Source organism: Ambystoma mexicanum, chromosome 4q, assembly GCF_040938575.1.
Source record: "Ambystoma mexicanum isolate Mex_15411 chromosome 4q, UKY_AmexF1_1, whole genome shotgun sequence".
NCBI classification, from domain to species: Eukaryota; Metazoa; Chordata; class Amphibia; order Caudata; family Ambystomatidae; genus Ambystoma; species Ambystoma mexicanum.
In genome coordinates, this window is record NC_090928.1 from 363,512,166 (window position 1) to 363,526,156 (window position 13,991).

General features: G+C 42.7%; 1 protein-coding gene across 3 annotated transcripts in view; it reads left to right on the forward strand.

The window, feature by feature from the left end:
• LGALS8 (galectin 8) overlaps positions 1-13,991 on the forward strand; it is an 898,608-nt gene that overhangs the window by 126,901 nt on the left and 757,716 nt on the right. For all 3 annotated transcript variants that reach the window (XM_069607929.1, XM_069607930.1, XM_069607928.1), the window contains one exon: positions 5,585-5,641. In XM_069607929.1, coding sequence (XP_069464030.1) covers positions 5,600-5,641 — 42 coding nt within the window. In that variant the 5' untranslated portion in view covers positions 5,585-5,599. The remainder of the gene's footprint in view (positions 1-5,584; positions 5,642-13,991) is intronic.

Genomic DNA, 13,991 nt, shown 5'->3' on the forward strand with positions numbered 1-13,991 from the left:
ATGCCGTCAGGTGTTGACAATCCTCCTTCAGCGGGATCTGATGGTACGCTTGAGAAAGGTCAATGACAGAAAACACTTTGGCGTTGTTTAGTACTGATAGCTTGTCACCTATTATCGGTAGAGGATGTCTATCCACTAAGATGTTCCTGTTCAGATCTCGCAGATCCACACATAGTCTAATATCTCCATTGGCCTTAGCCGCTACTACTACCAGCGACAGCCATTCTGAGCTTTCACTCTTCTCTATTACTCCTCTGCTTTGAGTTCCTCACTTAACCCATGAGGTACCGGCCTTACCCTGTGCACTTTTGGACTGGCCCCTGCCTTGAGCTGAATCTCGTGTTCAAATCCTTTCAACATCCCTAGTTCCTCACGAAACACCATGGGATAATCCTTTTCCCATCTGTCCTTCAGTTCAGCTACATCAACTGGTCTCTCCGCATTCGCCTGTATTCTAATTCCCAACTTCCACTGTTCACCCCATCCTAGGAGTGAAGAACCTTCTTGGGTAACATACACCTCTGATTCACAGCTCCTCCCTTTTATATTTAATGGAAGCCTGGAACATCCCTACAATTTCAATTCTCACGTTTCCATACGCATAGGGTTCTATGTTGTGCTTCTTCAATTGTCTCACGTCTCCTTGCATACAACTCAGAAATGTCGCTTTTGACATCAATGTCCATGGTGAGCAACTGTCCACCTTTATTGTCACCACTCTTCCATTGACCATGAATACATCTGTAGGCGCACCTCCCTTGCTTGAGACCTCTGATACTTCCAGCACATGCTTTGTCTGGTTGCTCCTTCCCATTTCCAGATCTTCTTCTTGTTCATGGACTCTTTCACCTGCTTCAATACTCTGCACTGTCCCTGATTCATGGCAAACTCTCGCGAAATGACCTTTCTTCTTGCATTTCAGACACGAGATATTTCTGGCTGGACAAAACATGTTTGTGGAAATATGACGGTTACTCCCACATTTGTAGCACTTGATTTCCTTGTTGGGGACTCCCTAGGAAATCCCTTCACCACAGCCACTTCTCCTCCCGACTTGTCTCCCTTCATAGTGGTCATATATTTATGGGTCTGTTCCATACTTCTTGCCATGTCTAAGGCCGACTCCAGTGATGCATCTTTAGATAATAGCCTCTCTTGTATTTTTATATTATTCGTGCATCGAACCAATTGGTCCCTTATGAGAGAGTCAGTGAGCAGCCCAAATTCACACGTATGACCAAGAGACCTCAACGCCGCAATAAAGTTTTCCACCGGCTCCTGTGGGTCTTGTATCATTTGGAAGAACTTGTGTCTCTCAAATGTTATGTTTTTCTTGGCTTCAAAATGAACTTCCAACTTCCTTTCCGCCATGGAATATTGGTCCACCTCCCCCTGGCCTTGCTGTGGAAGATCAGGTAATCCATCATAGACACTTCTGCCTTCAGTTCCCAAATTGTGCAGCAGGATCGCCTCTTTTCTCGCCGCTGCAAACTTGTCCCCTCCAATTGCAATCAGGTACGTGTCAAACAACTTCTTCCACCTGTCCCACCTTATAAGTGGAGCACCAGGTTCTGACAGGAACGGTGGCGGGGGTGACATACTAGCCGCAGCCATCTTTCTATGTCTGGTGTCCTATTTACACCAAATATCACCAAATGTGCTAATGCACTGACTTATGTCTCCAATCCTATTCACTGTTCTTCCCCTTATCTTCTTAGAATTTGTCAGTTCTTCTGTGCTTAAATGCCCGTAAGCAACTCTTCAGTGTAGACGGTGAAGGTTCACTGTCTATATGTTTTCTCCTGCAACACAGCCTTGTGTGAAGCACCTTCACCTCTGCAGTGACTTCAATGTCCTCTGGGAGGCACACTCCCTGTGAACCCTGCAGTGACCTCAATGTCCTCTGGGAGGCTCACCCCTGCAGTAACTTCAATGTCCTCTGGCACACTCCCTCCTTGTGATGGCCTCTTGTTGGCCCTGAGCTTCCTCTCAAATGTGCCTCCCCCTGGCTGTGCCCCAGCCCCCCTCTCCCTGCTCCTCACCTTCTTGTACAACGAGAGGGAGAGTGGGCAGCACCCACCAGGAGGAGCCGCTTTTCCCTATGTGGCCGCTCGCTCGGAGTAGAGGCGGGGAGACCGTCCCCCTGCAGCACCACGCTCCCAGGAGCCGCGGAGACAGTCCCTCTGCAGGCCCCACCTCTTCGCAGGCCGCTCTGCCTGTCGCAGGGCCTGCCCTCCGTGCCGCGGACGACGCGTTCTGCGTTGCGGTCCTGAGGGAGACGTCGCCAGGCTCTGCGGCGAGCTCCGTATCCCATCCTCGTCGCCACTTGAAAGAAATAGAGGCCGCACAACGAAAGCCGGTAAGTCCTTTATTAAACGGAGCTCGCCGGAGCCCTCGTAGCTGCAGGGCTTAACATTATTCAAAACCAGCAACCGTCCGCTGCGGTCACGCGACTCTCATTCCAAGTATAACAAGAGAGCACGCGCGACCGCCGCGAGACAGCATACAATTCTCTACACTGAACTATATCCCAACGCATGGTAGCAAAAGCAACCCTAGACATGTTTTGCCTTGTTGGGCCTAATGAATAAGATGCAACTTTATTCTCTAGCAGTAGCAAAGCAAGAGGCCGGGGCCTGAGCATAAACTGTCTCACTAAAGGAGACCATCTAAAACAAAAATGTGATGGATGAAGGCTTTCACGTAGTCATAACACTGCAGTTGCTGCAGGCACAGTTCCATACTATTGTTGAGATCGTTCTTGGTCCTTCCACCAAAGGGGGTTGTCCGACCAGAATTGCGAGACTACAAGGCTGAAACATTGCTGGGGTTGCTTGTGTTCTCGTGCAGAGGGTGTATCACCCAGCAGTTCAGCCTGGACTGTTCTTTTTGGTTTTAGGCCTAGGTTGTTCCCCTTCTGTAATGGCGCAGAGGGTTTAAGAAAATATATTATCGAAGACTGCCAATGGTCATGCACATTAATTCAAAGCTTTGCAACAATCACTTTTTTATTTGCAACTTCTTTCCCTTAAACAATGACTATGTTTTCACCTATTTTTGTGTAGGTAAATCCACCTGCTGCACAGATCTGTGTGCATGCTGCAGGTCATACATTTATAGCCTGGATAAGCAGGGAAAGCTAATGGTGATAAAATTAATAGCATTGAGTTAACACTAGGCCCCCTCTCTGGGAAGGTGGAGAATGGAAATATAGCCATTATCAGGCTTACGCCCCAGGATAGCATTACCCAGACCCCCACAGCCAGCACAAGCGCAAGCAGCAGGTGCCATCAAAATGACCAGGTTGCTGGGGAGAGCTCTGTGGGAGCAGTTTAAGACCTCATGGTCACAGACTCTAGGCTGGATAGTGTCTTAAATACATTGTTGTGGTGGACTACTCTGACACTCAGGGCCAGAGGTATATTCCCTCACACGATACATACAATCACATATTTCACAAGTGATGGTGACAAAAGCAATTGATCAGCTACGGGGTCATTCTACCTGTGGTGTGCACTATATAAATGACTGGTAGGTGTACTTGTAATTTGCACGGTTATTCCTATTTCAGTCCTAGTTTGAAGTTTAATTAACTAAACCAATGCTACTTTGTAGATAATATTGCTAGTCTTTGCTTCAGGAGCTAGTGTGAACAAATTGTCTTTGTTTCTAACTCTGGAGTAAGCCACATGAATCTGACCATGAGAAAAGCATGAATCCCGTAAATCGATTCCAGCTACTTTGAGTTGGAGCGTTGTGATTGAGCAGCAACATTATTGGGGTCCCGATCTACAGCCGAGGCAGCAGCAACCTCAACATAAGTGACGTACGTGTGGGGCTGAAGTGTGTAAGCTTGAAGTGCCGTACCTGTACATATATGGCTGAAGCATGTAAGCTTCGTACAGATGAGATGGCATACATTCATCAACTTACGTGGGAAATTAAGTTTCTGTAATTATCATGAGAGATTTGCCACGATGTGACGGACAACGTCATTGCGGACACTATTGAAGAAACGCACCATTTCCTGTCAACCGCATTACTATAAAATTACCGTTTTGTGTCACCTGCATTAATTCAAAAGTGAGTGCCGCTATTGTCAGCTAGAATGCTGATAGTGTGGGAAGTTTAGGAACAATGAACTGCTGAAGTTTTCATGTACTTCGGAACTTAGTAACAGTGAAGGTAGAACTACGGCATAACTACGGCGCAAAGAGCCATATGTCAGGGGTAAGCATTGCAGACCGCTTAAAAAATAAATACATCCGAAAAAGGTATATTTTATACTTGTTACATTGACTACACCATGGAACCTACCCACATGCCAAATTTCAGGTTTGTAGCATATTGGGAAGTATGCTGAACATTTTGAACACACACACACACATATATATACAAGCATTGCAGAGTGCTTTATAAAAAAAAACGTTTAAAAGATAACAATTTGAAAAATGTATATTCAGGTTTGTAGCATGTTGGGAAGTATGCTGAACATTTCGAACAGACGCATATCCACAATTGTCCCTTTTGTATGTATTTATGTATGTATATAGAGAGAGATTAATACTGTTTTCTATATGAAGCAAATATTGTAGTCTATTGAAACATATGCGTGGATATGTGTAATGTACACACCCATCATTCTCATATTTTTTTAGCTTTGTTTCCTCACTAAATTACCATAATACAATGCGATGTTAGCCTAAAAGCTAGGACTGGTTAAGCATGTCACACTAGGCCTAGGCCAACTCCAGATAGCTTTACTATCCCTTCCGGGGTTATACAGTTATGATAATGAAATGGTATTAGTCAGTTTCTCATAGAGGCATGCATCTTATTGTTGGGCATAATGTAACACCTCTCCGCCAGAAAAAAAATAAAGCTACAATAAAATACTGGAATCAACCTGTGGTTTTCAGTTTAAGGAAAAGGCCTTACTTTGTAACTTGGTCTATTTTTTAGCGTTTGGACTATAGTGCTAGAAAGAGGAACACGGATGCCTAGAGGATACCTTGTATCTACGGGGACAAAATAAATTACTGTTGAGAGCAAATAAAGAATCCGCCTGCTCAAAGCGTATCTCGTGTTGTAAGGATGCATTTGCCGTATTTTTGTGGGAGGGGCTGACAACGTCCACCAAGCAAGAAGTCAGCAGCACAGCAGGAGGGACAAATCAAGGCCATTTTCTGTTAGGTTGATTATTTGAGAGTAGGTAGCTTTTGAAGCAGTAGGTTTGTGAAATAATGTTATGTCCAATTAGAAACGTGGCTCTTTTTACAAAACTGCCGTGTATGTTTGTTGACCACACTGCACTCTATCCTTTGCTGTTGTCGACTTTTAATTATTCAGCGAGCAAATGTTATGGCCAGTGCCTCGTTAAGCAGGTTTGGCTGGATTGCACATCCATATTGGTGCTGGAAATGTCATGTCTGTTTTTATTTCCACCTTCAATATACAATCAGTTATTTCCAAGTTGTGATCTATCCGTGCCACTGTAGTGCCTAAACGCCTGTTTCCTGGCTTTTCTTTGGCAATATACACACATTATTCATGGGCACATTTTTCTTTCTTAATTTTATTACAGCCTCCGGATTGGAGAATGATGTCGGAAGATGGCCTTCAAAAGACAGTCCATGAACCAGTATGTAATGTTTTGCTACAATTTGTCATGCAGTACCATCCTTTACTTCTGCCGCTCCCTGGTACCTCATTTTGTCATTTTGCACCTGCCCTTAGTTCTGCCGCTCTCTTGTACCTCATTTTGTCATTCAGCACGATCCCTTTTTTCTGCCGTCCCCTTTTGCCCCATCTTGACGTTTAGCCCTATCTCGCAGTTCTGCTACCCAGTTTTACCCATTTTTCTCATTCAGGCCCAGCCCTTACTTCTTCCCCCCTCCCTTACCACCATTTGTCATTCAGAGCCATTCTGCCTGCATCCCATGGTTGAAATCAGTTTTCACAGTTATTTTAGGGTTCCTCACAGCAATCGATGATAAATAGATGCTTGACTTACATGCTCCACACTGCCATCAGGGCCGGATTGGCCTACAGGGAACTGTGGAGATTTGCCAGTAGGCTTCTGTATTATTTGTGGTTCTGTGTCACTCACCCACTACCCCTATGCACCAAGCCCACTCCTTCCATCTCTTCTCATATCCTAAATCCCTTTGAAGTAAAGACAACATTGTTATAAAGCTTCCAGTATGTTATTCCTCATTCTTAACCAATCTTATTTGTCCGTTTTATATGTTTAACTATTTCTTACTCCATATTTAGGGGAATATGTGCATTCAAATTCACTATTTGGGCCCATTGATACCACATATTCTTGTGGAGAACGCCTAAACCCTACTGTGAGGGCTTGGGCGTGCGCCCACAGTACAGTTCCAGGGGCACCTTTGGTTAGGAGTCCACCCCTGGCTGCCATATTGTTATGCACATATTTATTGAACTGTGCCCGCCTTTGTTAATGTCTATTGTGACACTAAAACGCAGAGACCTGTTCAGGATTCATTCATGCAGGGCATAGTTGCCCAGCCAGTATTGCTGGATGAAATAGTTATTATGTATACTAGCATAACAATAGTAAAGCAACCACACCTGTCCATTTGTTGAAAATGATGGTCAAGAAATTAGACGTATGTTCTTAAAGAATGCAACTCTTTGTATCCTCGATCATGTTTAACCAGAATTCCAAACATATTATGTTCAGAGTTTTTTTTTTAATACTGCACCAGTGACCATCTTGGTAGTTTTACACCACCAGGTCTTGTCTGGTGGGTGGCATATTGGGCCTCCACTTGGTCTGTGAGAGAAAAGAAGAGATGCAAAAAAGGAGGGGGGAACGCAAAACGAGAGAAAGGTCAAACGCACATGAAAGATTTGTGTGGGTAAGAAAGAGAATGAGGGTTAAGGATAGATTGTGTGGTAGTTTGCATGCCTGTAGCATATAACTGATCTGAAAGAGGCAAATGCTTAATACTCCTGAGAACAAGAGTATAATCACGTGGGCAGTTTTTAGTTCTTAGTGGAAAGTGCTAGAATTAGTCAATGAGTGGTTGCATGATGGGCTACAGATGTGCTCCAACGTACCCTTGCAAAGAGAAGGCGTGTTTGTCCGTTGAGTGTTACTGTACCCTACCATGACCGATCCAAGAGCCATACCAGAGTGGACTGTGTGCAAGGTGAATGAGGTGAACACACAGGGGAAAATAATTTGTGGTGTGTAGTCCATCTGTCAAGGGGCTCTACGTACAAGGCCACGTACTGGGGGATGGGTGTTATTACAGGGAATAGTGTTATATTAAGGCAATATACTTGTGACAGAATGGTATGTGTGAGGATGTGCACAGGCCCTACTTTCAAAATGCTCCATGCTGAAAAGTATAGTTCATGCATGTGTATTTTGCTTATTCCTTTACGGTTCTGTGGAAAAAGTTTGCCAGGAAAAGGTCGCCAGTGAAGTGTCCCCCCCACCCCCCCGCACCTCCCAGATCCCTAAAAAGCCTTCCCGAACATTTGGGGTGTACCAAATAGTAGATGTAAGTATTTGGCTGAATAGGAATAGTTGGACAAGTATTTCAGCCGAAAAGCTGCTTTTTAATAAATAAAGTTATGTAGACAAGAAAAACACATTGCAAATTAAAAACCCTTTAGAATATGTATACCCATTCTTTATTAACAAATAAAGGAAAACTAACCTCAATCTATGCGCTAGTTGCTAGTAATTTATAGTCTGGGTGTTTCAGATGGACCTAGAGTGTTGGACGCTTCCCTAACATCCCAAAAAACAGGGACAACAGTGCACTGCAAGTACCAGCTTCCATATAAAAGTATGTAATAAATGTCTTCTCGAAGTGTGTTTCCTAACAGAGTTAGGTTAACCAAGCAAGAACCCTAAAAGGGAATTCTCAATGCAAAGAAGAGAATTCAAATACTTATTTCATTAGGCTTTTTGTTTCTACACAATAGCTTATTCTATTTGTCACTCATTTATTACTAACAACACAAAGTTACAAATATGACTGTAATTTAACTTGGGAGCCCTGAGGAAAAGCTAGTAGGCTCGAAACACGTGTTGTCCCTAACACAAATTCAATTCTGATTTTAGTACAATAAGAAGGTTCAAGCACAATTTCAATTCTGACTTAAGTACAGTAAGAACTTTGGTCTAAGTGAAACCAGAATGTTTTTATATTTATACATATTTTTTTTAAAAGTTTGAATATGGTATTTGTTGATATTTGTGTATTCAAAACTCAGTACAATGTTTACTCAATATGGGTAGTGTACTCAAGAAACCTAGGATTATGTTTAGTGTCCATTCTTATTACATGTCTTTTCTTTGTTGTTTATATAAGATGTTTGTGTAAACATGAAAGGAATACATTATCAGAAAATAAACTGTTCAATAACAACACAGTTTGTATTTTTGTGCATTCATAGGTGTCGCTTGTTGTGTATGGCCCAAGCAACTAAGACTATCCCAAAAGTATAATATGCAATCACTGTGAGGGAAGACAGGGATGTGCCAACTCATACTTTCAAATGTTCCTTTTGGGCCTGCCATCTTTAGTATTCTGGCTCCAGCAAGGCACGAAACACAAATGGAGTGATTACAATTGGCACCCTGCTGACTGCTTAAGTGCTACTGAATGCACACCTTTGGGATGCTAAAGCCATGCTTTCTAATTTGATTGATTTTCATTAATAGATGTTATTTGCCTTTATTTTTTGGGTGCGGCATGCTTGTGGTGTTCTGGGACATGGTAAAAGACACCATAGAAAAATATATAGGGAATGCTGAGTCAGAAAGGGACAGTGCTGATTTTCAGATCTTTATTTGACATGCACATGTTTGTATTTCCTATTTCTTTCACTTTTATATCCATTTGGTCCAATATTTCTAAATTGTAAACTTGTATCTCCTCATCTTTATTACATACATATCCCTCATTTTAACTCTCTAATTTTGGGATGAATATTTCTGCTGCCATAGACTGGGGCATTTTGGTAAATAAAATAGAGCCACTTTCTTTAGTGACAACTTTCACTTTTACTCAATTCAAAGGGACTAATTTTGGCAACATGAGAAAGTTCAAGGGCAGGAATTGTAACCTATGTTTCGATATTACCAGCACAGCTCTGCCGTAGGCACACTTCCCACTGAGTAATCTTATTTGATTTATAACCTTGACCTGCAAGCTGAATACAGTTATTTGCTGCAGGCACACTGCCCCCTGAGCTACTTTACTCTAGGTCTGGAACTTAATGGGATCTCTGAAACCGCTATATTAACCCAATCAATTATGTTATTTGGATTGGGTATTAGTGCGATTGGAACCTTCTCATACAGGTCATCAACAAATCAATAAGCGCCTAAAGAAAATGCAATTTTCCAATAGCGACTTCACACATTATTGTTCCAGCTCAATGGTGTTCAACTGCAAAATAAAGGGGAGACCAGAGAGCCATTCAAAATATTGAGAGTTTTGCTTTGGCTCACCCCTTCCCAACAAATCACCAGATGAAAGTGTCTCTATCCAGCACATGAAGGGCAGGGACTTTGTTTGCACGTTCACTAAGTTCCTATGAAAAATAAGCTTCAACATGTGCCTCCAAGTTCTGATTTTCAAAGACATGGGGGCATCCATTTTGTAAGCAGAAACAGTTTCATCTGTTTCTTGTAATTCTCTGCTCTCGCAGCAGTAATCAAGCAGGAGCCCCCTACTGGGAGCTGTAGCTTGTTACTGCCAGAGAGCAGAGAATTAAATAACACTTCCATAGGACAGTCAGTCCTATGAATGGCAATCCTAATACAGCAAACAAACACTTTTCAAATCTGAAAAACATGTGTTTTCTGCATTAGGATGGTAGTCATAAGAATGCCTGATTTGTGAACATGCAAACAAGGCTAACACATCCTGTTTATTTAACAGGGCGTGTTTGCCTTGCTCATCAAAACGGACTAGGCTAGCCCTTTCAACCACTGGACCTGAGTTTGAATCCCAACCTGTCTTTTTTTTAAAATGTCTTTTAAACCAATATTTGAGCAAGGCAAACAGACAGGCTGGCACTTCATCTCAGATCCAGTGGTAGAAGGGTTACCCCTTCACCAGTGGACCCCAAGATTCTCGGTCATTCACAGCACTCTTTGCCATGTTTTGCAACACGACAGACAGCGTTGTGAAATTGCGCTTACAGCGCTCATTGCCGTGTTCACTCCAGTGGTCCAGTGATCAAGGGCTGCCTACCTTTTTTTTCTGGTTGCTTCAAGTTTTGTTTTAAAAAAACAAAAACAAATTTGAAGCCTCCAGAAAAGATAGAAGTAGGGATTAGAACCCGGGTTGCATGGTTGAAAGGCCTAACCCTTAACCACTGGACCACAGGAGTTTTTTTGAAAGAGTATGACAAACACGCCCTGTTAAATAAAACGGACGCGTTTGCCTCACTCTCACATTCACATGACAGGCATTCTTATGAATGCCATCCTAATACAGAAAACACTCTTTCCAGATTTGAAAAGTGTTTGTTTGCTGTATTAGGATTGCCGTTCATAGGACTGACTGTCGAATGAACGTGTTATTTAATTCTCTGTTCTCTGGCAATAACAAGCTACAGATCCCTTGATTACTGCCGCAAGAGCAGAGAATTGCAAGAAACAAAACACTACCATTCCTACAATTCCTACAATCCCCTTCACGATCCCGGCTATCCCTGTTTGCTTCATAAACCCTACCAATCCCGTCCCTCTGATTGTCATTTTTCTGACTTCCCAGTCGAATGTGACCAACAACTACAGTTCCCACAAACCCTCTTACTCATTGCACAAACCCTACAAAAACCACCCTTCCATGAGCACCTCAAACCCCTCTATTACGAGGGTTATATTCCCATACAACACCTCTTCTGACACAAACACTTTTCGGTACCACGAAAAACAATGGACTAATTCCAGAGCTGTTCACCCGATGTGTCCTGTGGGATATATTGACCCACTCAGCAGTACTTCCCCCACATCACCATGCTTCACTTCAGCAGAAACCAGCAAAATGGCTGCGCTGGCTCTGGTGAGCACCATTGCATCCAAACTGCGTTTTGAAGCGACAAAAGGAGGGCTGCACTGTTTTGCCAAGTGCCATTGGTCAGGATGGAACAGGGAGCACCCTGAGAAAGGCTACTAGGGTGGGTTCTTGTTTGTATTAAAGAAATAGGGGAAGAAGAAGCGCTGAAAGCCCAAAGTTCCCATTGAAAAGGGAATATTTCACCTTTACAATGTTGCCGCTCTGATGCTATTTTTCCCTGTACTTCATCACACTGCCTTTATCAAAAAGACCCAGCCATATTCACATTGTGCACCATCAGAAAAGAGCCGTATTCCTGAATGGCAGGCTGTTCCAGCCAAATCTGAGAAAATCAATAAAAGCTTCACTTCAGCTGCACGGAAAAACATTTAAACTTTTGTTACAAAATGTAAAAAATCACTGCTTGAAAAGAAATTCTAGCTCTCTGCGCACATGTCAATCGCAAGAGACTTTGGCCTTGTACAGACTGTTGTGTACAAGAAGCTAACTATGGCTACAAAACAATGTGGAAGTGCAGATGGAAGAGACAAGCCGAATTTGCAAGGAAAATGCCAGCTGGCTTTACACATGGAAAAATGGGCTTTTACAAACCAGAAAAAAATGCCTGTTTTAAAAGTACCATGTTGAACAAAAACCTATCTGTGCCTAGCCGTGTAAAGGGGTTTGGTGCTGGGAAACATATATGGGATGTTTTATCCAACAGGTTTGTTTTGATCCAGGACACAATAAAATAAAAGTAATTAAACTGCATTGGCTGAATTTTGCAAGCCCCAGAACAGGTTTTTCCCTGCTGGCTAAGCACCATAAACTTTTAGGACACTTGGCTGATAATTACTAGGTTGGAAAACTTTGACTGACCAAGACAAAGAAAGCTCACATACTCATCAGACGTTTGGCTGGGCAGAGGCCTCTCACAATAGAAACTCTGGGACACTGGGATGTGAAAAAGAAAGTCACACCTCCCTGTGACTTCTACAAGAAGCTTCAAAGAAAAATTCCAGGACAACCCTGGACTTGGGGGGATGGCGTAGAAGGGTATGACCATATTTGGAGGACAATGCTGACCATTTGGTTTAAACAGCTATTTTATTAAGAAACTTTTCAGACTTTTATCTTTGTAACCGGACTGTGCAGGAATGTAAAAAATTTACAGTTTTAATGTCAATTCGTGTTTATGTAAGTTGTTAAAATGCTACCACTGTACAAATGTGCCATTTGTGGCAAAACTGGATTTTAGCTAAAGTAACTGTGGGAGGGTCTGGACATTGTAAAACTCACATCATAAATCTGACAGCAGGCCCTTAAAACCCAACCAGCTGAGAGCAAGGTGTCAACCATTACTCCTGACCAATCCAGTTGTTTAGAGGCGTGCTCAGCTAAGCCTGCCCCACCGTATAGTTCTATGATGTCACCATGCTTTATATAAAGGGTGGCTGACAGGACTCTAGACAGACTCTTTCCTGAATTTCCTGCGTTCCTGATTTTCCACTTTCATCTTGCCAGATTCCAGATCCCCCTTCAAAGGCCAAAGCATAGCTGATTCCAGATCCCACTGCAAAGCCAAAGCATAGCTGGCTCCAGATTCCACTGCAAGGCCAAAGCATTGCTGACCATCCCAGCAAGGCCTCAATCCAGAGACCCCAGATCTAAAAATCCCAATAACCAAAGGGAAAGCTGTGGTGTTCTTTTAGGAAGCCTCCTGAAAGCAGACCGGCTTTTTGTCCACTAACTGCTTCACCTGCTTGCCCGCTCCATCCCGCTGAGGCATTGCTGTGCTGTGACCAGACCTCTGCCCAGCTGTCTTTTGCCAGGAGAGTCCGCCATCCGGTGACCCGAGCCCTGGAGTCCAGAACCCAGTTGACTGTGCCTAATCCCAAATTTAAAAGCGGACTGTGAGTATCCACATCCCATCCCACATAGTCTACCCCATCTTGATTTGTGTCTTTGTTCCACTCTCTAAGCAACTCTATCCATATCCTGATAACTTGTCCAACAGTCAGAATTCTCTGTGCATCTTGTCATTTATCTCCACGCGTTAGCGCCACTTTCTTATTGCTTTTTGTCCTGCTTAGATCATAAATCCTTAGTCCTATTTTGAGTAATCAAAGTAATTCCCGCATAAGGTTGAACACTGGGTTGACAGGGTTGATGTCACGAATCAACCTTGGATCTTACTGTGTCCTTCTTTATCAATATAGTCTTGATAATCTAGTTTAAGTCAAACCTGTACTTTTCTCAGCTGATTTTCTTTCCTCTTTCACAGCTTCATTTTACCCAAATCAAACCTTTTTCTATCTTGTATATCTCATCCAATTTCGTAGCTAGAGACATCCTTTCACCTCTATCTTATCCCTGTGATATACATCTGTCTCCCAGCCCCAAGTATTTCGCCCGTTTTTCAAATTATTTGTTTGAGTCATTTTAAACGGGAATTGAAAACGAATGCAATTTTCTAACGTGTGAATTTGGCTGCAGCATGTTCTAGCTTTCCATTTGTTTTGGAATTGTATGCCTTTTGTTGATCCATTGCCTTGTGATTGCTAGTGTTTATGCCTTACTGTCTTAGTGAGAAATCATATGTGCCTCATACGTTTAACCACACATTCATTATTTATTTGTCAATTTCCGAGTGTCATTTTATACCATTGCAAAGGGTTTCAAATCCTCTTATTTTGTGAGGGAAGGTCAAATTTTGATTCTGTTTGCTGCCTCTTATCCCTGACTACCTCAATTTTATTCATTTAACTATCATTTTGAGTGCCTTGCTCACGCCAGCGTGTTTTATACAATTACAATAATATCTGGCCACTGTGACGTGTCACATATGTAACACAATTCCAGTTGTTATACTTAGCCAATTTATACATCAAACATGGCCGCCCACATGAGCCGCACGCCAGGCTAAGA